This window comes from Sceloporus undulatus, chromosome 2 (assembly GCF_019175285.1).
Source record: "Sceloporus undulatus isolate JIND9_A2432 ecotype Alabama chromosome 2, SceUnd_v1.1, whole genome shotgun sequence".
Lineage (NCBI taxonomy): Eukaryota > Metazoa > Chordata > Lepidosauria > Squamata > Phrynosomatidae > Sceloporus > Sceloporus undulatus.
The window spans coordinates 159,855,292-159,880,996 of NC_056523.1; the positions used below are offsets into that span (position 1 = coordinate 159,855,292).

The following is a 25,705-nucleotide window of genomic DNA, read 5'->3' on the forward strand; positions in this document are numbered from 1 at the left end:
CCCCATGTAGAGCGCATTGCAGAAATCCAACCGAGAGGTTACCAGAGCGTGTACTACTGTTTCAAGGTCCCTCCAGTCCAGGTAGGGGCGCAGCTGGCGTATCAGCCGAAGCTGATAACAGGTGCTCCTGACTGTCGCATCCACCTGAGACGTAAGGTGGAGCGACGAGTCAAGGAGCACCCCCAGACTGCGTACTGAGTCCTTCACAGGAAGCGTGATCCTGTTCAGGACAGGTGGAACCACCTCCGTCCCTGGGCCAGGAGAAACTATCACGAGCACTTCCGTTTTCTCTGGATTCAGACTGAGTCTGTTTTCCCTCATCCAGCCCATTACCGACTCCAGACAGGCCACGAGAGGAGAGATGCCATCCCTGGTCACTGCATCAGTCGGAGACATAGAGAAAATTATTTGGGTGTCATCAGCGTACTGATAACCCCGCACCCCATGTCTCCGGATGATCTCTCCCAGCGGTTTCATGTAAATGTTAAAAAGCATGGGAGACAGAAGGCTCCTTGAGGGACCCCAGATGTTAAGGGCCTCCTGTCGGAGCACACGTCTCCCAGCTGCACCATCTGGAACCTCCCAGAGAGGTAGGACCGGAACCACTGGAGCGCAGTGCCCCCGATTCCCACCTCTGCCAGGCGCTCCAGAAGGATACCATGGTCTATGGTATCGAAAGCCGCTGAGATGTCTAAGAGCACCAACAGGGACACGCTTCCCCTGTCGATGCCCAGACGGAGGTCATCGACCAAGGCGACCATGGCGGTCTCAACCCCATAGCCCGCCCGCCCGAAAGCCGGTTTGAAATGGGTCTAGATAATCTGTTTCATCCAGGATCGATTGAAGCTGGATCGCAACCGCCCTCTCGATCACCTTACCCAAAAATGGCAATATCGATACTGGCTGGTAATTGCTATGCATCAGGGGGTCAAGGGAGGGCTTTTTTAATAAAGGTCTTACAGTGGCCAATTTTAGGTTCGATGGAAATTGCCCATCCCTGAGAGATGTATTGATGATCCGGTGCAACATTGAACTTACAACCAGTCCCCCCTGAGCCGCTAGCCATGAGGGACAGGGATCGAGAGAGCAGGTCGTCTTCCTAACACTTCCAAGGATCCTGTCCACATCCTCAGTACTTACAGACTCAAAGTGATCCAGTTTAACCAAGTCCACGGAGGCTCTGGGCACCTCTACTCTGGTTTCTGCTCTACTACTGGCATCTAGACCTTCGCTTATCTGAGAGATTTTATCCACGAAGAAGTTGTTAAATTGGTCACAGCAGGCCTTAGAAGGTTCAAGGATCTGGTTCGGGGCAGGAGGGAGCTGAGTTAGCTCCCTCACAACCCTGAACAACTCTGCCGGACGCGACTCCGCGGGCGCGACACGAGCACCATAGAACGAATTCTTAGCTGCATGTATCGCCTCTCCATAGTCCTTCAAAAGATGGTCTAGGAGAGTCTGGTCGGATAAGCGCTGGTGTTTCCGCCAGCGGTGCTCTAGCCATCTCAGAACCTGCTTCCTTGCCCGGAGATCTTCCGTATACCACGGCTTACTTTTGGAAGCAGGTCTGAGAGGGCGCTTGGGAGCGATACTGTGTATAGCCCTGGAGAGATTAGTATCCCAGATGTTAGTCAGGGCATCAACAGAGTCGCCGTCGGTTCCAACCGTATACCCCTCTAGGGCTTCTTGGAACCTTTTGGGTTCCATCAGCCGTCGAGGGTGGACCATTTTAATAGTTCCGCCACCCCCAGGGAGCCACTATACTAGGCATGCCTTGAATGCCCACAGCCGCAAGGAAAATCCCCTCTTTGGGTGAAGGCTGTTGCTCAGTGGGAAGCACACATGCTATTCTGGCAGAAGATCCCTGACTATAGCAGACTGAGATTCAACAGCAATAATCCTCACCACGGCCAGGAATTTGTGTGTATATTTTAACTGTCCAGATGGGTAACATCATATTGGCCCCTCTACCGTCACAAAGATACAAGATAAGCAGTGGACAAGGATGCATGTTTGTAGTAGCCTGTTGCTTAACCATGAGTTTAAAATTTCAGATACTTTGAGTAGTCATGGTTCAGTGAACTACTCTGAAGTTAATCAGAAATCAGATAAAATAATTTTTAAAAAGCATAGAATTTTCTTAGTCGTTAGCCAAACAACACTTTTCATTTTCAAAATTTGAGCTTATTGGGGTGCCTGGAGGTGTAGTTTTAATGCAGCCCTCTCCAAATCTTACTTATTTGATAGTACTGCTTATTAAACAGTGGCTCATTGCTGTGCTGTTGCCAAACAAATGTCTGATAATATAGCCAAAATTATGTTCACCTTACTTAAATCCTTGGTTCTGCTGTATTACCTTGAATTACTTCTATTAACATAACTGTGAGATGGCTAATGGAAACAAGGTTTGATTCAGGTCTGCTTGCATATTGGCTGTATCTCCAAGAACACATGCAAGGGCAATTTGAGATGCTGATTTTTAAGGCTACTCCTTGTTAACTGGATTTTGCTTATAGTACAGTAGCTCAGTATTAATTATTTGCATAACTTCTTTCCATCATTGCATCCGTGCAGCTATAAATCCTGCAAAATGAAAGGTCTAGTTTTGCTAGCTTAGAAATATTTCTTCCTGTATCAGTTGGTGCTTTGATCTTTGACTGATACTTGCGTCATGTTCAGAAAAGGTTAAAGACCTAAGTGTGGTTGAACAGCCTTGCCCAGATAAGTCTGCCTATGTCCCAGTTGTTATGAGAAGGGGTGAGGGCAGAAACCAGGAAGCATAGTTCCGTGACACAGGGATATGCAGTGCCTGTTTGGAAGTCAGCCAGTGGAACCTCCTTCAATAAATGCCAGGTGAAGAAGGTTCCTGCAGTGAGCCTTTGTACACAGGATTGATAAAACACTGAGCCTGTGGTCATGTTGACTCAATATTAAAGCCACCATGACTTGCTCTCAGAAAAGTGGGGCAGTTGCTGCTTTGTAAATAGCTTTTAGTCAGCTGTTGAAAGAAGAATAGACTTCTGACTTTTGATTCCAGAAGGAGTTGCATTTAGTTCAGTTTTTCAAACCAAAATTGGGCATTTTTTAATGTATTATTATTTTGTGGCTTAATTATTAGCTATAAACTACATTGAGTAACTCACAACAGATACACAAGATAAAAACCTTATATAAGATTTATTTATCTTTAAATGTATTTTAAATATTTGTATTGTGCATGAAGCTGCAGTGCAATAACCTACTGTATGTTTAATCCCCATATCTGTATATATAGGGAGCCCTTGAGTCATGACAAAGCAAGGCTGATGTCCTCCCAAGGGTTATATAGTGCAGAAGCAAAAAGTTAGTGACCCATCTGTCCCTTAATAGCAATTAGAACTGTACAAATAGGCTAGCAACAGAGAAAAATTACGCCCCATCCGTTCCCAGCCTTAGTATCATTTACCAGCCTGAAACTGAAAAGTGAATGCAAAAAATGTCCAACAAGGTCACTAATACAAATTAATTCTTTGACGCCACTGAACAGCTGTTAGCATTTGGCTGTGGTGCTAACAAGAACTGTAAAACCTATCTGTCTGGAAACAGAGGCCCAGATCACTGCAACCTAGATTTTGTGGAACTGTGGAGATACCTTTCTTTGTAAAAGATTGACATATCTACTGCTCTTTTGAAATGCCCACCACATATAATCAATGCTGCTTGTTCTGAATGTTTCCTGTTTTCCAGATTTTGAGTTTTTTCACATTGTCAGGAGTCACAGATTTTAAAATATATAAATAACTGAGAAAACTAGAGGGGATCTGAAATATTCAAAGGTTTGGGATGTTGTAGAATGGGTGGTAAGGGCTTGGGAGGCATAACAATTGTCATAAGATTGTTGTTGTGTCCTTCCAAGTAGTTTCCACCTAATGGTTGGAAATGAAATAAATAAAATTATGACAACTCTAAGGTGACTGTATCACAGAACCTTCTGGGTATGGCCGTTATCACACGGGAGGAATGTCTCCAAATTTCGAAAGAAAAGAAAGTAGGGCCAATTTGAAAATGAACACTGTTACGCGAAGGGTTATCAAACGCACAGAAGAACACAGTGCCCATCCCAAAGCCAAAGTAGGGTGAATGCAAAAAAATTATCATATGAATATGTACCCTTCATAGTCTAGAATTCGAATTAGCATCCCTGCACATGCGCAGTGAGAGCAGAATCGGATCATGACCTTTTTAAACTTCTGGCAGGGCTTACATCCGGTTCCCATGGTTTTGCTTTGTTTCACATTATTTGTTCATTCGTTACCCTTTATTTTATGTTATTAGACAATACACATTACTTGTTCTTTCATTACCCCTTATTTCACGTTATTTAGGCAATTCATGTTATTTGTTCATTCATTATTCTTTATTTCATGTTATTTAGGCAATTCATCAATTCAAAATCAGTCCAAAGCAACCTTGTACTTGGCTTGAGCATTGGACTATGACTAGAAGGCAGTGATCAACTGCCACTGGGTGACCTGGTGCAAGTCACACTCTCTCAGCCTTCTCAGAAAATGGCAATGGCAAAACCCATCTGAATAAACCTGCCAAGAAACCCCAAAAAGCACGATGGGGGTCTCCAGATGGTTGTGTGTGTGTGACTGTGTTTGTGCCTTTAAGTCTCCAGCTTTGGGGGGGAGGTGGGGGAAGAGAAGGAGTTCCTTTCATTTAAGCGAGCTTTGCTGCAGCCAGATTGTAGGGGGGCTGGGTCCTCCCTGGTTCTAACCTGGCCCATTGAGAGTCCCATTGAAGACAATGGTGCTGCCTCGCCATGAATCGAAAGAGGGGAAAGGGGAGGGGAAGCTGTGCAGGAACCAGAGCTGGCGATTAAGGCTACATCCACACTGGAGAAATAACCCAGTTTGGCACCGCTTTAACTCTTTGTGCCTCAAGGCTATGGAATTCTGGGAGTTGGAGTTTGTTGTGAGTCCAGAGCGATGCCCCTGAGGGGAAGAAAACAAACCCCCATTCCCCAGGCTTCCCTACTCCATCCTCCACCAAATGAGGAGGAATGAGGAAGAAGAACCCTTTGGGCTAATCAAAAGAGGGAGAGTTTTCTCTCTTTTTGAAGCCCCTGGCCCCGAAGGAAGGAAGGAAGGAAGGAAGGAAGGAAGGCAGGCAGGCAAAAAGGTCCCTGATGGCACAAGGGGCCAGGAGCAGGGCAAACCCCAAGCCCACCGTTTTGGGCAGAGAGAGAGCGCTTGCAGGGCGCCTAATGGAGAGCCTTCCCCCCCCCCTTCATTCTTTCCTGTCAAAAACAGCTGATTCTCCTCCCAGCTGCTGGGGAAGACCTAGGAGCCCCAGAAGCCAAAACAAAACGGATGATCATGGGAATTGATGCCGGGGGGGGGGGGGACATCAGGGCCAAAACAGATGTGCATATCACACCAAACAACACTGAATTGAATGCTAAGTAGCCTGGGAATAGTGACTTCTCTAGTTCAATGAATTTACTTAATTTTGGATTGCTGTGGAATTGGGTTTGGAGTGCGTTCGGAATGCCAGTGAATGCCTGTGATAACCTTTCGCACAATAACATGAATACCCATGATTGCGTTCGGGATGACACTGAATTATACTTCCAATTTCTTTCGTGTGATAACGACCAGTGTGACTCACCCAAGGCCACCCAGTGGGTTTCTATGACAGAAAATCGAACCCTGGTCTCCAGAATCATAACCACAACACCACATTTGCTCTCCGTCATAAAATGACTGTAACTGTAAATAATGAAATTATGGTGTCCAGTAAACATTGCCATATGGTAAATAAATGCTGAATCAGGTAAACGTTTAGTCTCATTTAGCAGGGTTCCTTACATTCTTATAATGTCCTTGATGGTAGAAAGCCCTGTGGAAGGAAGAATTGTGTTATTCAAAAAGTCTTTCTAAACATAGCACTGCTCTAAAGTCCTCCAAAGCCAAGGGTTGCAAGCCTTCATTGTATTCATACAGAGTAGTGGTTTGTTCCAGTTGGCAGCTAGTTGTTAAAGGACTGCAAAGTATTCCAATGTATATTAGAACCTTGGAGACTATCTTTAAATTTATTTTGTGATTTAAGGCGAGTAAAAATGCCTGGAAGGATATTGTACCTTCTCCTTAAAGCTGTCAGAGTTTCCTCTGCTTTTTAAAAAGAGCTTATCTATGTACGGTTCTATAAGGCATTCCAATCAATGGAAAAAGAAGAGGATTAAGATTATCTCTAAATTACATCCATTGGTCTTTGGCTGGAAAATCAGCTATCTCTGTGCCAGACACAGTGTTGTTAGGCTATAGGAGACCGGTGCATGTGTTCTCTTCAAAGTGCCATCTCAGATTACTTGAGCAACATTGTGTTGTGTGTAGAAATTAAAATAACTTGGTGAGTTGTAGATAATTTTGAAGATTCAGAACTTAAAACCCTCACTGTCAAGGTGCTTCTGGCTTCTAGAAAAGAAGGAACTAAGTCCCGTTTAGGGTTTCTGTTTATACAAGAGAGAGAAGCTGTGCCAAAAATTGGAAAGGTTTTTGGCTTCCTGCTGCCATCTGTTGGTTCAGTTTTTCCACAAAGTCTTAGAAATCCCTAAACAATGCAGAGTTGTGTTCTTGCTCTTGTTCACTTCCCAAAGTTTGATTAGTAGCTGGCTATCCTTTTGTCAGTTCAGCTCAGTTCAGTTATTTATTAATGTTTAGAACAAAGGCCATTCACATACAAATGTCAAATTACAATACAACATATAAGAACAGCATAATAAAAGTACATACAGCATAAAATAAATTGCATAGCAATCATGCATATAAAGCATTTAAAATTCAATTCAGTTAAACAGACAAAATATGAACACTAATACTGTAATTAAATTAGAACATCCCCAGATCAATATATCCCCAACAGCAATATCAGCAATATATCTTACCTGAGTTTTCATTGGTGCTTGGGCAAAAAGAGAAACCTTGCGAGTTACCCTAGAGTTAGTTTCAGTTAGGAAATAAAAATCTTTCCTGAAACAGTGTTAGAATCTAAATAAGGCAGAATAGATCCCAGAAATTTGGGTGTAGGTTCAGAGTATAATGAAGAAGAAAACAAATAATGAGGCAGATCCTCAGTTTCTGGGTTCCCACAAATACACAGGCAGAGGGCCAAAGGGGTGTGCGACTATCTGCCATTGATCATAGCTGTAGGTATGATCTGGAAACGAAAGGCTGTAAAAGCTTGCCTGGGTTTTGGGCAGGTGAACTTTGTCAAATAGATAGCCCTTTGATGATCAAGCTTATAGAATCTATACCTTCTAGAAAATTTAGAATTATTAATAGCTTGTCTGTTATCTTTCTTATTTTCCTTAGCCTCATGGATCGAGAAGTAGCCCTCCTAGGTGAAATGGACAAAGTGAAAGCAGAAGCAAGTAAGACTCCAATTTTACTAAGCACCTTTTTACTGCAACCAGCTTCTTTTTGAAATGAACCAAGTGAAACTAAAAGGCAGATCTTAAGTTTTCATATCATGTCACTACCAAATCAAGAACTATATATGTACATAGGGAGGCCAAATCTATATTCTTTTTAATGGGGAGAGGGAGCCATGCCCATACTTCATGCCAAAATGGCATTATAAATGAATTATGTCTCCCCCTGCCCCCGACCTTTGGAGACAGAGTGAACTGTGTCTGTGGCCAGCAGGCCAAATGATGCCTGTATTTCCCCCCTATATACAGATAGCAGCTTGTGTTGGGCAAGTTTAATTAAGAAAACAATGCAGGCATAAGAGTTTCACCCCACTCCGGCTCTATGAACACAAGCCAAAAGAAATTACTGGACACAACTGGTTTCATAGGGATGAATATGTTAAGTCAGAGATCCTGTTCACAGATCTCTTATGTCATCTCTGGCTTAATACTGAGACATGTTAATCCATGAAGTCAGAACAGTTTGAGCATTTTGTGTGTCTCCTCCACAAATACTGAACTCCCTCCACCCTAAAGATTTTCTAAGATTCACTGCTGAGCATGTTTTGAAAGCACTGCAAAATGTGAGCTAGTTTTGTGGGTCTAGTTAAAAGGTTACATTTCTAGCCTTTGATTTAAATGAGTTCAATATTTATTTCATTTTACATTTTAGTGGAAATTCTAAGTAGTCGACAAAAGAAGGCTGAGTCATTAAAGAAGCTTACTGATGTAGCAGTCCGAATGTCAGAAGAGCAGTTGGTGGAGCTTAGAGCTGACATAAAGGTGAACCTTGGATTGGTGTGGTCTGTGTGCTGTTTATTCTGTTACTAGTCATCTCTTTTGGACTAGCAAAGAGGCAGACGTCAGATCAAATTTGAGTCTGAACTAGTATTCATGATGTACAGTCCTGTTCTATATGAGATTAATTGATTACTTTTATATTTTTGATGATGATGATTTTTTTAAAAATTAAATCAACAAACCATGTCTACAATAATCAAACTGTATTAGAGGTATACCTCAATTAACAAAGTAGATGTGGTCCTGCACATTACTACTTTGGCAGAAATTTTGGTACCAGAGGCAGAAATAACATAAAAGGAATTAAAAAGAGCACTTCAACACGTTTAAGCAATTTTTTTATCCAAAACTAACAATATTCTCATGCAAAATGAAAACAGTCTGATTAGGTAAGCCTTACATGAATAGACAAAGACAGAATTTCTAGAGATCACTTGAAGGCTTCTTCCAAAATGTATTCAGAGATGACTTTTTCTTTCTTCAATTTCTACTTTTATTATGATTTCCATTTTATTGGCCAAACTTACAGATTTAGGGTTTCTTTAACATACTGGGTGTAGTTGGCAAGACAGGTTTATCTGCTCTTCCCTTTGCCTCTGAGTTGATAATTCATTCGTGCTCAGTAAGGGATTGTAGAGGCAGCTGCTATTTACCTTACCTATTGTACATAGCGACAGTAGGATTGGCTGGAGCTGAATCCCATACTTTTCCAGCTCATGTTTTTATTACATTATTTTCTTACAAACTGCTGCAATCAGACACTAAAGGTCTGTGTTTCTCCAGCTATCGTTCACCATCTATCCAATGTTGCTAAAACTTTCTTCTAGACAGAAGAAGAGGGAAAGGGGGTCATTAGAAAGACTTTGTAAAGACTAGCTTCCTTGTCAGAGGCTTTGTTAATTGAAATATGTCTGTAATTTTGAGAAAAAAGATTTCAAACATTTCACCTCTTTTCCCCTTAAATTGGCTGCTTGAACTGCAAAAAAGGTCAGCCTTCTATGTAACTAACTGGTTCGAACCATGCAGAAGAACATTCAGTTTCTCCCCCAAAAAGAGGATAAATAATGTTCTTTAGAACTGGAATACATTCAGTGTTCCAGTAAGTAGTGGGTCATATCTTCCACTTCAGTTACACAACATATACACATTTGATTTTTGATTCTGGAAAGCCCTGGAATCTTCATTGTTACATCACTGTGCCCATCTGCTTATTGGGAAGTACAGATATTTTTCTAATTGATTTTTTTTTAATTTTGCTCTTCATCTGTAATAGAACTTGTATTTGACAAGGCTAATATGTAGGCCTGGACACACCCAAGCTCTCCACACTAACACCATATTTGATAACTCTTTAGAAAAGGTAAACTGCCAGGGTCTTTTCCCATTTTACCCAGCTTACATAATTAATTATCTGACATGTATCAACTCTGAAACAACTTGTTATTTCAAATTCACATCCATTTATATGAGCTGGAGCAGACTGTTGATACTCCCAGTAATGAAAGTAAAAAAAACCCAAAAAGTTCTGAACCATTTCAGTATTCTAATTATTGGTGAAGTCCCAAATTTCTTCACCAACAGACAACAGCATTGGCTTAGGAAATGTCAAAATTGGATGTAATGAACCTGGGTAACTATAATTTAGATGCCTGTTTAAAGTTTGGGCTCAAGCAGTTGTTTTCAGCTCGTTTCTTTATATCTGAGGACTCTTTAAGACTCTGTAAGGAGAAAAAATTCCTAAATGTGTAAAATAACTCACCTGACCTATTTTATTTATCCTTTAAAAGTGACTTGTGTTGTTCTTTTCTTGCCAACGATTACAGCTTTTAATTTTGTGCTACTGATTACTTATTATTCTCCTGACAGTATGCACCAAATCTTCTCAATCTGTGCAAACCTACCTGCATGGTAGATAACAAGATCATATTGTCTATACATAAATGATAATTTACTCTTCTATCCTAAACCTTTGGCATATGAAATTCTTGATTTCAAACTTCTATAAATATATCATTAATGTAGTACTTAAAAAGAAATAGAGCTAAAATACAGCTTTGCCGCACCTCTTTATCTGTGGTTATTTGGTTTGTCATGGCATGATTTACACATTCTTCTATTTTTGCAACATAGAAGAGTTGTGCCTGGATAGCAGAGTCCATGCTTTGCATAAATCCTAGGCATGAGCCCTAACATTATCAGCTGGAATGTCTTTTCCTGAGTCATAGAAAGCAGGCTTGACATGGCAGGCAGGGTTGAATGTAGTAGGCTACATGGGGGTAGGGCAGGTGTCACCCTACAAATACTTCTAGACCAGGGGTTGGCAGCCCGCGGGCCGCATCCGGCCCAGCGAGGCCTCGGGACCGGCCCCAGCATGGACCTGCCGCTGATTGCCGCAGGTGCGGGGCCTTTGGCCTCACATGCGAGCGGCCTTTGACCCCGCCAAAGGCCCCGCGCCTGCAGCAATCGGCGGCAGGATCGTGATGGGGCTGGTCCCGAGGCCTCGCTGGGGAAGGCCTCTTGCGCGGGGCCAAGAGGCCTCATCTCCAGCCCCGGCCTCGATTGGAAGGCTTTGGCCGCAGAGGCTCTCACCTCCTCCCGCCTTTGGAGAAGGTAACCTTGCCTCCGGGTCTGCAGCCACAACAGGCGCGAGTGCTTTGTGTGCAAAACGCCAAAGCAAGGGGAGGAGGAAGAAGATGGAGTCCTTGGGTTTCCTAGAAGAGGCTTAGGCTGCATCCACACTGGGGGAATAACCCGGTTTGATACCACTTTCACTGCCATGGCTGTGGGGTTCTGGGAAGTGTAGAGAGATGGAGTCCTTGGGTATAGAAGAGTCTTAGGAAGCATCCACACTGGGGGAATAACCCAGTTGGATACCAGAAGTTTGATACACTTTTCAGAATTCCATAGCATTCAGCCATGGCAGTGAAAGTGGTGCCAAACCGGGTTATTTCTCCGGTGCAGATGCAGGTTAGGTCTTGCATGGAGCTTGTTGTTTTTGTTGTTGTTGTTGTGTGCCTTCAAGTTGTTTCTGACTTATGGTGAGCCTTTCCTGGGGTTTTGTTGGCAAGGTTGGCGCAGAGGGGGTTTGTCATTGCCTGAGGCTGAGAGTGTGTGACTTGCCCGAAGTCACTCAGTGGGTTTCCATGGCTGACCTGGGAATCAATCCCGGATCTCCAGAATCAGCGGGCAAGGAGGAGCAAGCGGCAGGCAAGGGGGGGGGGGGGGCAATTGTCTATAGAAGCCTCAGAAACATGCATTTATATTAACATTTTTTTAAAAATCGGCAAATTTTTTCCCCGCGTGTCCTCCATTTGAAAATGTTGTCCTACATTTGTCCTGGTTTATTTATTTATTTAATTTTTTAAAAATAATTTAATTATTATTTTTGGGGGGTTCGCCCCCCCAAGTTGTCTGAGGGACAGCAACCTGGACCCCGGCTCAAAAAGGTAGCCTACCCCTGTTCTAGACTATGACTTCGAGCAGGCTTAGCCCATGTAGCCAGTGGAGAGGGATTTTAGGAGATGCAGTCAAATAACAGAGGGCTACAGTCTTCCCAGCCTGGGCTGGTTGAAGCATTGGTTTCTGCATGTTGCTTTTATACACATGAGCAATGTGCTGTAAAAGTCAGGAAGTTTTTGCATTACTCTGGGGTTATTGCCGGTTGAACTCTAGAAAACAGAAGTCTATTATCACTCAACCAATATCTCTGCTTTTACTTCTACACAGATATGTCATATCACGGTTTGAGATTTTAGCTCTTTTCCTCTTTGTATTCAGTTTACAACAGGATTTAGGCTGTAGTATGCAGATCATAAAAACAAGATACATAAAATCATTTCATTTGCATAAACTAACTCAAGTACTAAACTCAAATACTAAATATTCAAGCAATATTTGTCCTTGTAGTTTTTTGTAGGACATGTTAAAAGGAAATGGTGTACAGTACTTGCAAATTCTTCTTTGTGGGCTCTCTGCCTCACACAAATGGATCTCACATCTTTGCAGATCCAACCACGGAATATTCCAGAGCTGAGTAGCTTTTTGGTGATTTGATTCATCAGACACTGAGTAGTACCGACTCCATCTTCTTCACTTGTATGCCCTCCAAGGCCTTGCTTAAATGTTGCACCTCGTGTGACAGAAAAAATCCTCATGCAGACATTAATGATTGCCTCTTTTGCCTCAGCAAAGGACACCTCATCAGTCCCTGCTCCATTTGCCAGGAATTTATGAAACAAGTCCTCAAAAACTGATTTTCCTGTCTCCAGACTTATCTCTGGAAACAATCATTAAAGGCAGCGGCAGCAAAGAACCACATGCTTCACACCACATCTGTGTCAATTTGTAAACACTGCTTGGTTCTTTCAGTCATTCAGCAGTCCCTTTGCCTCTTCAATGGTTGAAACATCTTGAGATGCACTGGAGATTATAACCTCATTGACTCCTGGTTGCTCATCTTCTCATTTGAACAAGTCTCCAAAGTCCCACAAGTGGCCAGCTGCTGACACTACAGTCTTGGCAAAAAAGAAGGAGAAAAAGACAGATAAAAATCCGCCTTCAGACTACTGGGTCCCTCAGCAGGTGTCCTCATTCGTAATGAAAACCAAGACGCCACTTACATTCATCCAGTTTGGCTTCTCTGATTATGATTCCGGAGAGAGCCCCAACCAAGGACCAGTTAGTTTCAGATGTGCCTCAAGCGGCATGCTCCCAATCCAATCAACCCACAACCAAGCAGTACATTCAGCAGTCACAACTGCCAAGTCATCATCCTTCTCCACATCATCCAACTCCACCACTGCAATGAGGTTCCCTGCTCAATCCAGTGAGGCTAGATGCTGACCACAAGCATGCCTTGACTCCACAACTCCTGATCTCGAATAAGGTCTCGATACTGAGCTCAACAGTCACAATAGGGTTCAACCTGATAATGCTCTTGATCCCACCTGGGTCAGCCCCAGTCAGCTCTAGATCTTGCTCATGTTGGTCTTGATCCCGACCCTGGCACTATAGGTCTCGGTCCTGTTCCAATATGTCGTATTACCAGCACTATCCAGCCCGGTGGACATTGATCAAATCTGATATATCCACTGCTTATTACTACTCTGCTTGGCATGATTTGCCTAGAGATTACTTGCCATATGCAATATATTCTCACCCCTATTGGTACTCCTCAGGGCTATGCCAGCTATTCTCACCACTGCTGATGCTCTCCCATCTCTTTTTCCAACTCCAGTTCTCTAAGAGCCGAGCAAGAATGGTGCCTAGGTAGGACACCACATGGCTTTATGTAGGACTAATGACCAATCAGGGGCCAGGAAAAGGAGGAGGCACCATCTCCCTGAACCAATCAGCTGCACCCGGGAGACCGTGGCGGCTAATCCTCTGGTAGCCCAACTGGGCCTACCAGGCCCCTGCAGAAGCAGTCCCCGCCCCCCCCTCCCCCCCGGCAGCAACCAGACCGAGGCAGCCCCATTTGCTGCGTAGGGAAGTCACCAATGAAAACCAAAACACAGGGTTGGAAGAAAGGCCACAAATTTATTCAACCAAACAGAACAGGGGTAGGGTTGGCCCCAAAGCATAAGGTCCAGATCTGACATCAATCAGTTGGTTGGTCGATGAACCGAATTGCTTGGTCACGGCCAAGCTTTGGGATGACATAGGGGCAACGAAAACACCCTCTCAAGACATGCAACCAGTTGATCTCATGTTTGCGGTTGAGCTCCTAGTCACTGGGACATGTTGAATTGATGAGGCCCCTGCAGTGGCCACACTGCATGCCCTCAGTGCTCCCGGGTGCCAAAGGACTCCAGATCTAGTGCTTCACAGCCCTGGAAACCACCCACCAAATCTATGCAACTGCCACAGAAGGCTGTTCCAAGCAGGAACGCCTTCCACCAACCCTACAAAAACAAACTTAGAATTCTGAACAAGAGTCCATATGTGGGCAAACATAGCCAGCAAAGGCTCCAGATTTCCACATGCCCAGTCTCTTTATATATTCAACTGGCATACCGCATTCCGTTGCCAAGGTCGGTCAATCAACCCCTGGTTGGTCGACGAACTGAATTGCTTGGTCATGGCTAAGCTTTGGGATGACATAGGGGCAACAAAAACGCCCTCTCAAGACATGCAACCGGTCAATCGCATGTTCGCAGTTGAGCCCCTAGTCACTGGGAGATGAACTCCTCAACACCAAAGTGGAAGCTGCACTCAACACTCCTGGTCTTGTTCCCATCACCGTGACTCAACGAGGCTTGGCAATGACAGTTGTGCCCAGGATACATCCTTGCACACTGCTTGACCTACCTCCAGTTCCTACAGTAATCTCAACCCAGACAAAACCTGTTGCTATAGTGGATGAGAGCAGAAACTCACCTTATTCATCCTCCTGCCAATGAGGGCAGTCATCCAGACATCTCCAAATGTTCCCACTCTCCTTCCTCATCTTTTTGCTGCTGACTCTTCTGCCACCCACCATCACCTTCACAACTGGGAATGCATCTACCAAGATTCCTGGGCCCTCACTATCATCCACCTGGGCTGTACCATAGGATTTATATGCCCCGCTCCATTGGGAATATTGCAGTACACACCACCATCTGCCATACTTGAACAGGAGGCCCTCTGAAGCACCCACAAATTAAGATACCATCATGTCATTCCTTCTTCACCTGAAGGACCAAGGTCTTGCTGTCTCAACTCTTTAAGTCTACCTGGTGGCTATAATAGCACACCACCCAGCTTTGCACCAGTCCACTTCTCTGTTTCACAACACTCTACTATTCAAGCTTTCCCAGAGGTCACTCTCATCTGGACCAACCAGTGCAGGACCCAACTCCCACTTGGTCGCTGTCCCTGATCCTCTTATAGCTGATATCCAAGCCTTTGAACCCACGGTCACCATTGACATATGACTTCTAACCCTAAAGACACCCTTCATTACATGGTTACATTTGCCAAGTATGCAGGAGAGCTCTGCGCCCTCTGCTGCACCCCTCCATATACCACTTTCCATAAGGACAAAGTTGTTCTCCATATTGATCCAACCTTTCTCCTGAAGATGGTTTCTCCATTCCACTTTAATCTGAATATGGTCCCCCCCCACTCCCCCGGTGTTCTACGAGAACCCTAGAAGGTTCTCAAGAAACCTTGAGAAAGTTTAATGCTGCCTGGATGTCATAGAGCACTGGCCTTCTATGTTCATCACACAGGAGCTACTAGGCAGTCTTATCTTTTTGTTTGATATGGGGCCCTTCAATGTGGTCTTCCTATATCTCCCCAGTGACTGTCCAAATGGATCTCCTATCAACCAGCAAATAAACCTCAGCCCCTGCCATTGCAGTTATTTTCCTCTGCATAACTCAAGGGTATTTCTCTTCCTGAGGTCTTCAGAGCTGCAACCTGGTCTCAACCTATGACATTTATCAAACATTACCCTCTTGACTGTAGTGCCAGGGAGGACACTCAGTTTGGACAGTCAGTGCTGTAATCTGTACTCAGATGACCTACCCCACCTCCTTGGTAAACTAGCTAATCACTCATTTGTGTGAGGCACAAAACCATGAAGAAGGAGGACAGGTTGCTTACCTGTAATTTTAGTTCTTCAAGTGATTATCTGTGCCCTCACACAAACCCATCCACCTCCTTTTTTTTTCTTGCAGACCTGCTTTCTTTACTACTGATTTTGGAACTGAGGGGAGTAACTTCTTGGCTCTGTTTATAGGATGCCCTGGAGAGGGCAGGATTACTGCCAAAAAGCTACTCAGTTCTAGAACGTTCCATGCTTGCATCTGCATAGGTGCAAAACCCATGTGTGTGAGGGCACAGATGACCACTCTAAGAATTACAGGTAAGCAACCTGTCCATTCAGTATAGACAAATAGCCCCCCTTTTCATTTTCTTTTCACATTTATTCTTACTCCCATTTTAAAAAATAAAGAATAATTTGATTATTTGACTACAGTTCCTGTTGCAAAGGATCAACCCCTTTGTGACTTGAAGGGTTGCCCTTTTCGTCAAAGCAGCTACCCTGAGGAAGCAAGAAGTAGAAAAAGGATTGGCCTGGTCTTTTCTCACACAGAGGAACTGAATGACCTTTTTATGATTATTTGTTTTAATTGTATATAACTTCTGGTATTTCATTATTTTAACTGTTTGATTGCTTTTGCCATTTTGAAATGGTCTAGAGATTTATTCAAGTAAAGAATACTTTGACTTTGACTACAGAGAAGCAAACGTGTTTGGTTTACACCAGTTGTTCTCCAACAGTGGGGCAGGACCGGGGGGGGGGGGGGCACAATAATTGCTCAAGAGGGTTGTGAGAGTTAGAGTCCCTGATTCTCCCGCCCACCCACCCCCTCCGGACACCAGTTCCTCCTCCTATTCTTCTCAAACCTTTCCTGTCCTGGAGGGAGAGGACAAAGGCAAGGAGAATGTTTGGAGTAGCTGCTTCTGCCTGAGGGAGGAAAAGAGTGGGGAAGCTCACTAGATTGTGGCCTCTGGGGGCTCCTCCTGAGCCACCACTGCTTCTTTCCCCCACCCATCCTGTCATTGCTCCAGTTCTCTCACACATCCTTGATATCTCTCTTGGTGTGTGAGTAACACACTAATTCTCACACACGCTCAATAATGCTCTTTTTCTGACACTCTGATACGTGTGTTCACACACATTCTCCGACACAAATTCTCCCCCCCTCTTTTTCACACACACACACACACACACACACACACACCATCTGTTATTTCATACTTACATATTCACTTGTGTATACTCATGAGAATCAATGTTTCTTTGTGACTGTGTGTGAGAGTAAATGAATGTGTCTGTGAGTGAAAGAAAGAATGAAAGCATGACTGTGTACGTATCTGTGAGCACTAGCTTATGTGAGTGTGGCTGTGTGAGACAGAATGTGTAAAATTTATGCATGTTGAGTATTGAATTTATTTCAGTAATGTTCTAATTTGAAAGATGTTATTTCCTTATCAAATGTTAAAATATTATTATTAATGAATGTGTGAATGAAAATGCCCACAGTAAACAAACAAAATATTTTTATTCATATACGGGGGGGGGGGAGTGTGGCATCTGCATGTAGATGTAAAGGGAGTCACAAGGGTAAAAAGTTTGGGAACCACTAGGTTACACTGTATGAATGTGCAGCTCTGATTAATACTCCCTATTCTCACCACCAGAGGGCAGAATAAAGTTGTGCAAAAGTTCTAAATTAAATCCCTTTGAGCTGAAAAATGTAACCCTTTGTAACTATCCTTCTACCAGCAAATCCCATGTTTGACCATGCTTATTTTTCATCTGCTGTAATTTGTGACTGGTGGCATCTAAATTGCTGCTTAAGCAGACTTACTCAGATTGGGGGTTTAAAAAAAATAAAAACAAGGGAATCTAATCTAAGTGCTAATTTTTCGGCAGAGTCAAGGGACATTCTTCTGTCAGTTTGGTTGATGTCAAATCTGTACTTTAGCATCTTATCTCAAACCCTGAATTTTCTTAGCATGAAACTATCTGGATCCTTAACATGCCACTATTTATTTCTCCTATTCAGCACTTTGTTAGTGAGCGCAAATACGATGAGGATCTTGGACGGGTGGCTCGCTTCACTTGTGACCTAGATGCACTAAAAAGGAGCATTGAATCATTTGGACAAGGTGAATCAATGAATGATATGGGAAACAGTAAATTATATGGGAAACCCATGCAAGGCATAATAAAAGTCACATTCATAGAATGATAAAATTGGATTGAGAAAAATGTCTGCCACAGATAGAATATCCACCATAAGTCATTTCCAGTGTATGTGTAGGTTTTCTCAGTAAACCTCAGCTGAAAAGGCCCTGCTCAGAATCCTGTCTTCTTAGGTGTAGAGCAAGGCCATCTGCCTACAGTTGCCTTGTGAGGCTTGTCGTAGCCTAGCATGGTAAGATTTGTAGGGAAAAAATGGAAGACCTGTGTGCATAACTGCACTTGTATTAGAATTCAAAGATATAGCCGTGTTAGTCTGTGGAATCAGTATGTAGAGAGATCTTATAGCACCTTTGACATGAACTGAAAGAAAGAAACTGGCAGCATGGGCTTTCGTAGACTTAAGTCTATTTCCTCAGATGCATTTGGTAGCTTGATAGGACTTTGATCCTTGAGTGTGTATAGTAGGTATTACTTACCTTTTAGACTTGCCTGCTTTTTAGGGCCCCAGTTGTTTTACTAGTGAATTGAAACCTGCAAAGAAAAGTGCTAAAAATATCTCCCCTTTAGGAAATTAGGTCCTGCCAGCCAGCCACTTCTTATCCTTGTGCAAAGCAGGGCATTCCATTCTGTCTCCCTTCCTCTCTGTTTTTCTTTTCTACAATCTGCATACTGAACATGTTCATTCTTCTGTGTAATTTTTTGTTGTTATGGGGAGGGGCTGATTCAGGATTTCTGCCAGTTACATTACAAAATGTTACCTGTACTACTTACAGACTTGCTTGTGTTCTTATTACAGTTTCTCATCCAAAGAACAGTTACTCAACCAGGTCACGATGTAGTTCCATTACTTCCACTTCTGTACCCATATCAAATGAATCCCCTCCTATGGCATGTGTCTCTGCCTCTGCACCGGGCCTTGTAGTGACCAATAAGAAACCACCATCCCCAGCAGAAACCCCTGGAAATGCAACAAGCCGTCCATATCAACCCTACCGTGAGGTAATAACCTGCCGCTGCCACCTATAGTGGAGTGTGCATGAGAATTGACTATATGTATGCATGCAAGTATATTTAATTACTCTTGCTTACAGAACCACCTATAGAACGTCCACTTGGCACATGCACTTGTCAGCATTACTTATAGAAAAAGAGCAATAGTTATGCAACTAGAACAGTGATGGCGAACCTATGGCACGCGTGCCAGAGGTGGCACTCAGAGCCCTCTCTGTGGGCACACATACTGTAGCCCAAGCACAGAGTTTGTTACTAGAAAGCCAGAGGGACGTGGCACTTTGCAATAAATAAGTGGGGTCTGGGTTGCAGTTTGGGAACTCGGTCTGTAAAAGGTTCACCATCACTGAACTAGAAGATGCATCCAAGTGTGTCTGCATACTGCTGTTTTAGTAGCTGGGTGGTAGTGGGGGGACTTATGAGATACTGTTGCAATAAAAACCTGACAAGATATTTTTATTCTATTGATACAATTTTAGTGATAGAATTGCATTGGTGTTTGTGGGTTCTAGCTCTATACCAGCCAGCTACAGTAGATATAGCTCACAGTGATTGCCCCCTTTTTCCATTCCAGGGGTTCCAAGGTAATAAAAGACCTGGTCAAGGTTACAGGCCCCAAGGACAACGCCAAAATGGGCCTTCACACCCGAGTTCAAACCGATACAGAAGTGGGCCTTGGTACCAGTCCAACTCCAGGTACCGGCCACCTCCTGGAAATACAAACAACCTCAGCCAGACATACTCCACAGGGACCAATGGAACTGGTACTGGGTCTGAACCAAGTCCACTCACCTCGTCTACACAGGCATGCTTGGCCCCCCTCAGCAAAGAAGCCAAGGCCCTGCCACAGCGGAAACCTAGATCTAGCCAATCTGAAGTGACCAGTTCTTGAGGACCATGAAATCTGCCACCTTCAAAACTGGATAACAGGATTGTAAGAAACACCTAGCTAGATATATTAAGAAAGGAAAGTTTACACTCACTGTCCCTGTGCCACCTCTCTTCCCCAGTCATTCCGTTCCAGGAAAGCAGCTTCCTAGTGCTTCTCCTGCCCTTGCTTCCTGCCAGCCATGTGACACGGGTCAGGCTTTAGTGGAAAATGCACACATGCTGTCCAGGCATGGCCTTGAGAAACCACACTGTGGCCATCTCCTTTGCACTCTGTGGCTTCTCTTATTCTGGTGCTATCTTTAATTGATGGCAGGCTTGTAGTCTAAAAGGGAAAAAGGAGGGGAGAAGTCTTCCAATATTCCCATCCCTAAAGCTTCTGCTCCTCCCCCAATGCTGCTAGCCAGGCCTTACTCTGAACAGCAAAGCTATTCATGCTGGCAATGAAAACCAATTGCTGTGATTTGTGAGACCAAACTGAAAAATCCAGATGGGAGGAGCCATAGGAAACTGCTGGGATTATTACTTTCTTTTTTATCTAAATACTGCTCTGGGAACACTGGGTTTATGTCTCTTCCATCAAGGATGAGAGGGGCCCAGTCCTGAGAGAAGCCACATTCTACCTGAATCTAATATGAAATTTAGATGTTCCCTACTTTTAATTTTAGTGAGGATGGGAGGTTCCATTTGTTCCATCTCCCAGCTGCAATCCTGCCATCTGATCCTAAACTAATTTCTAGAAATTTAATTAGCAGTGCTAATCTTAGATAATTGCAAGTAAACAAAAATTGCTACAGTCTTCTCTACCTTGTATAAATAAAAACAACATACATGTTTAAAAGTTTTGATCCTTTGTGCATTATTTCGTTCTTACTAGTGAGGATTTGTGGGAAATGGATTCATGGAGATGTGTGTTCATTGAGAGGTGGACTAAATAAATTCATTCAAGTTACTTTATGTCAGATGAACAAAATGTACTAGTTAACTGTCTAGCAAACAAAGATTGAATTTCGTGTTTACTAGGTGGAACGGATTATCTTTTATAAGCAGGTTCTTAAATTGGTGCAACTGTGACGGATAAATTAGATGGGAAAGTTATTGGGATGTCCCATGGTAACAAAACAAATAAGATACTGGGCTTGGGTTCAAAGTTGTGGCATTTAGTCCAGGGGACAGAGAAAAAGAAGCCATTAGAAAGCTGCTATTCCCTAAGCAATAATGTGCATTTATATAGCACTTAGGGTGTTCAAAGCACATAATCTCATAATTTGTACAATGATGTAATATATTATCCTGCATATTCAGATAAGTGACTCAAGTGAAAAGATGGTAACCGGCCGAGACATCATTTTGAGCCACAGTAAAATTTGAGTTCCAGCCAGCAGAGTCAATAATAGAGTGATGTTGGAGATCAGAGTCTAGTTCAGAGAGATGAACTAGGCACAGACCCACAAATGTTTAGTTACTACTCATATAAAACCAGCTGAGTACATAAGTACTAAATTAGTACTAGTTTTTGTAGGGCTGGAATTAAAATTAGTAGTGTAATTGTAAGTGTACAGAAGGGGGCTGGGATTTTTAACACCACCACAGAAGTAGTCCAAATCACACCATGTGTGCATTTAGCTTGAAAGAGTTACCAAGAAGTAAATATATCAAAATTACCACAGCTTGTTTAAAACTTGTGCATAAAGCACAGTACAGCCCCATATCCATAAGACTAGTACCCACATTTTCACATACAGGTCCCAAATATGTTCCTCTTAAGCATTTTCTAGGCCCTTCAGCATGATCTGTGGTATGCTCCAGCAGAAGTTCACCATAAGTCACACTTCGTTCTTGTGTGCCTTCAAGTTGTTTCCAACCAAGGCAAATCTGTCATGGGGTTTTCTGGCCAGTTTCCTCAGATGGGGTTTGCCATTGCTATCCTCTGAGATGGAGAGAGTGTGATTTGCCCTAGGTCACCCAGTAAGTTTACAGCTAGTAAGGATGGAATCCTGATCCCAGAGTCAGTCTAGCGCTCAAGCCACTACACAGCTGAGAGACTAGCAATAACTAGAGAGGTGTTCTCTAGGAATTTCCGTTCATTTCAGGAGGTTTGCTTATTATCCAGAGTTTTTGTGTTTCCACAGTAACTCGGAAATGTATCTCCACTGATACAGGGGTTGTAGGCACTAAAATTTCTCAAGTCTGCCTGTGAACTTTGGAGTTGAAGACACATCATCAAACAGCGTTAATAGGTGTTCAGTGCAAAAGGGAGATGTAGCATTCTCTGGCAAGCCCAAATGCGACCCTCCCCAGATAGCATGTTTCCAAGATTGAGGTGTGGGGAATCCTGCTGGCAGACCAGAGGATTGCGACCCCCTCAGGGTGACAAGCTTTTCCATAATTAGATAGATTAACCCATGTTGATTCGGCGGAGCCAGTTTACCATCTGCTCCTTGCTAATGGAATCCCTAAGTACATACTGGTCACTAATCCGCGCAAATTTGCTTTTGGGACAAACAATGGGATAATGTAAACATGATGTCAATAAAAGTTTCAGCCAAGACCTGGCTGTAAAGTTTTGCACCCCCATTCCTGTCTCTGCATCTCATGCCGCGACAGGAGATAAATGCACATGGAAGAAGTGCAGGTAATAATAAAACAAGTGGTGGCAAAATGTATTTCTTTTTTGCACTGATGAGAGAGGATGGAATATGTTAAATTCCTCCCTTGAAGTTGACTGAGACCCCTCATATCAGTTTAGAAAACAGATATGGGTTGGCTTTGAAGAAAACACTGATAAAGATTTTTTTTGGCTCAAACTGTTTTTGATCTCAAATGAAGTTGCTGAGAGAGGTGAAATATATTTGCATCCTGCAGTCCTGAGCAGGAAGTAGGTGTTTGAATACTGTTGCCCCTAAACAATGGTTCTCTGCACCTCCTAGGGGATTTTCCATGGCCAAACAAGTAGTAGTTTCTTTTATATTAATACCACGTGCAGAGGATGCAAACTTTCTTTCAATTTCAACAGGGAAGTAGCTTGTCTCATATAAAAAGATTCAGTGGAAATTTAAAAAATCTGCTCTGTGCATGGATCTTGCCTTTGTGTATGCAAAGATTTACTGAACATGGGTAATAAAGGAAAGACAGCAGTTGAATTTTAGTTCTGAAACTTTTTGCACATCCTCCATCCTTCAGAGTATTTATTTTTACTATGCAGCAAGTACTAATGCAATCTCTGCCCCACATAATGTGGATAGTTAATTGTAACACACAAACACACAGGAAATGTTAAAAAGCTCACATCTAAGCCACTGAGGCTTAGGTGCTCTTAACATATCAATGGGAGGGGCACATATAAGTCTTACATACATGTCCTAGGCTATTGGGCACGGCAGAAAATAATTCAGTTTAACACCACTTAACTGCCATGGCTCAATGCTAGTGGATTCTGAGAACTATAGTTTGAGACATTTAGCTTCCTCTGCCAGAGCGCTCTGGTCCCAACAAACTACAATTCCGACAGAATCCATAGCATTGAGCCATGGCAGTAAAAGCGGGATCAAACTGGATTTTTTTAATTTTTATTTATTGTTTTATTTTGCGCAGTGCAGGATTCTATTTATTCACTTAAGGGACTCAAGATAGACATGTGGATTCAGGCTACAGTTCTGCAACTCCTAAAAGAATCTACCTGACAAAGGTAAAACCAGACTGGAAAAAGAGAAAAGTTATCCTTCAATATACATCGATACTTCTTCGTCTTCACCTCCCAAAAAGAAAAAAATGAAGAGCACCACTCTTGTCAGTGCTGTTATATGGCTTGGCATCACACTGGTGTCACACCACACCACTGACGTTCTCCCATGCACACACCATACAGAATCCTTAGTAATATTTTTGTGTATTAATTTACTCATAAATCATAATTCTCATATATCACTAATATAATGATAATATTGTGACATAACAGCTAGCAAATTTAAATTAAGCTTTAATTGCAATATCATACAAACAGCCTAACCATAGAAACAGTTTACATAGTTTCGTGTAGTTAAAGGTAAAATATTGGTATGAGGTAATATTTATAATAAAAAAGTTACAAAAACCCACCAAGATCTCAGCTAGAATTAGCTGCAACACAGCTGCTTATGCTGCATCGTTTATTGGTATCAGCCAAAAATATGCTGAGATGTACCTCCTAGAAGAAGAGACCAGGGTCAATGGTGTGGAACAATTAATGTTTTTAATTATTATTATTATTATTTATTATTATTAATTATTATTAAAACAGTATAAATTTAAAAAAATTATACAACACTCAATCTTTACCACACAATACAACCAAACCAATAACACAATATATAACAACATCATTTACATTCATAAACAAACACTGACATTTGTTACTTCCTTGACTACTTTAGAATTATTGGACTTCTACAAAGTGGGGTAAAGGCCATCTGACATTGAAATAATAGTCGATCTCACAATTAAGTGAAGAGTGTTGTGTGTGTGGTTTGTTTGTTTCTTCTGGAATTGATTATTATGCTGAATACCTCTTTGTAACTGCTTTAATAGCAAGTTCAAAGAACAGCCATGTTAGACTTTAATATATGAGATCTTGTAGCCCTTAAAACTAACTGAAAGAGTTGGCAGCATGAGTTTTCCTAGACTTGTCTACTTTTCAGATGCTTTTGGTCAAACCAAATGCACTGAGGAATAGACTATCTAGGAAAACTCATGCTCCAACTTCTTTCTTTCATTTAGTCTCAAAGGTGCTACAAGATCTCTCTGCATACCACTTCTAATAGTACAGAGTTACTCGGTAACACTCTATTTCCCCCCATTTTTGGGATAAGTATTCTAACACAATTTTCCAATCTCTAAATATTTATGGAAAGTTTATTTTGTAGGTTCTAAGTCAATTATCCACTCTCGGTAACATCTAGTAATTTTACCAATCATCTTCCATTGAAGGTATTTATTCTTGGATAAATCATGTTTTAAAAGGTACAGGTAGGGAAATTTGGTATTAAGCAAGTGGCTTCATAGCTGTCTTGTTTTGGGTAGCATGGAAGGCAGCAAATTTTAGTCCTCCAACTGTATCTTCCTGTCCTTTTACTCTGTGAAAAAGGAGAAACACTCATGGGATTTGCTTGCTGCCTCTGGTGGCAAAATAACCACCGTTAAACAGTGCATCTTGCCAGAGAAAAAAGAGGAGTATAGGGGCTTGCCTCCAGCAGCAAATTGTCTTGGACCAGACATGGGCCCAACATATCTTCCCTTGCTGGTGTTATACAAACCTTAGCATGTCGCTTCACAAGAGTGGAGGTTGGAGCTGAGGAGTAAACAATGAGAAGCACTGGATGATGTCATGCTCTCTCCATTCCTCATTCAACAACTTTTAATGAGCACCTGCTCATTGGAACCATCCACTGTTGTCAGCCAGCTGCCTGTAAACACTACCATTGCTTATTCTTCCTCACCTCTAAATCACAAGTAGGAACCTATAGTCCCTCAAATTTTGATGGACTCTATTCCCATTATCCTTCTCTGTGTGGCCGGGTAGTTAGGACTGATTAAATTTAAAGTCCATCAAATGCTCTGCCAACTAAGTCATAGCAAGGCTAAGGAGATGATTCCTCTGATCTTGTAGTCCCCGGTACTACTGGTGGGGTAAACAATGACATTAGCGTGTCAAGATGGAATGGGCAAATAGGAATCAAACTCTCTATGGGGAACAACCAGCTGGTGCTGGCACTCCATAGGTGTGGGGGGAACACATGGCAGGATGGTAAAGGGTGGTAATGGTGCTCCAAGATGAAGGAGGGAGGCAAAGACTCACAGTTTTTTAAGTGAAG

The 25,705-nt window shown here is 42.6% G+C and overlaps 1 protein-coding gene across 2 annotated transcripts in view; it reads left to right on the forward strand.

The window, feature by feature from the left end:
- The window catches only part of SPATS2 (spermatogenesis associated serine rich 2), an 87,813-nt gene extending 67,411 nt beyond the window's left edge, over positions 1 to 20,402 (forward strand). For both annotated transcript variants that reach the window (XM_042448890.1, XM_042448891.1), the window contains 5 exons: positions 7,356 to 7,414; positions 8,127 to 8,236; positions 17,818 to 17,920; positions 18,754 to 18,956; positions 19,543 to 20,402. In XM_042448890.1, the coding sequence (XP_042304824.1) occupies positions 7,356 to 7,414; positions 8,127 to 8,236; positions 17,818 to 17,920; positions 18,754 to 18,956; positions 19,543 to 19,860 (793 nt within the window). In that variant the 3' untranslated portion in view covers positions 19,861 to 20,402. The remainder of the gene's footprint in view (positions 1 to 7,355; positions 7,415 to 8,126; positions 8,237 to 17,817; positions 17,921 to 18,753; positions 18,957 to 19,542) is intronic.
- Positions 20,403 to 25,705: the final 5,303 nt, after the last annotated feature.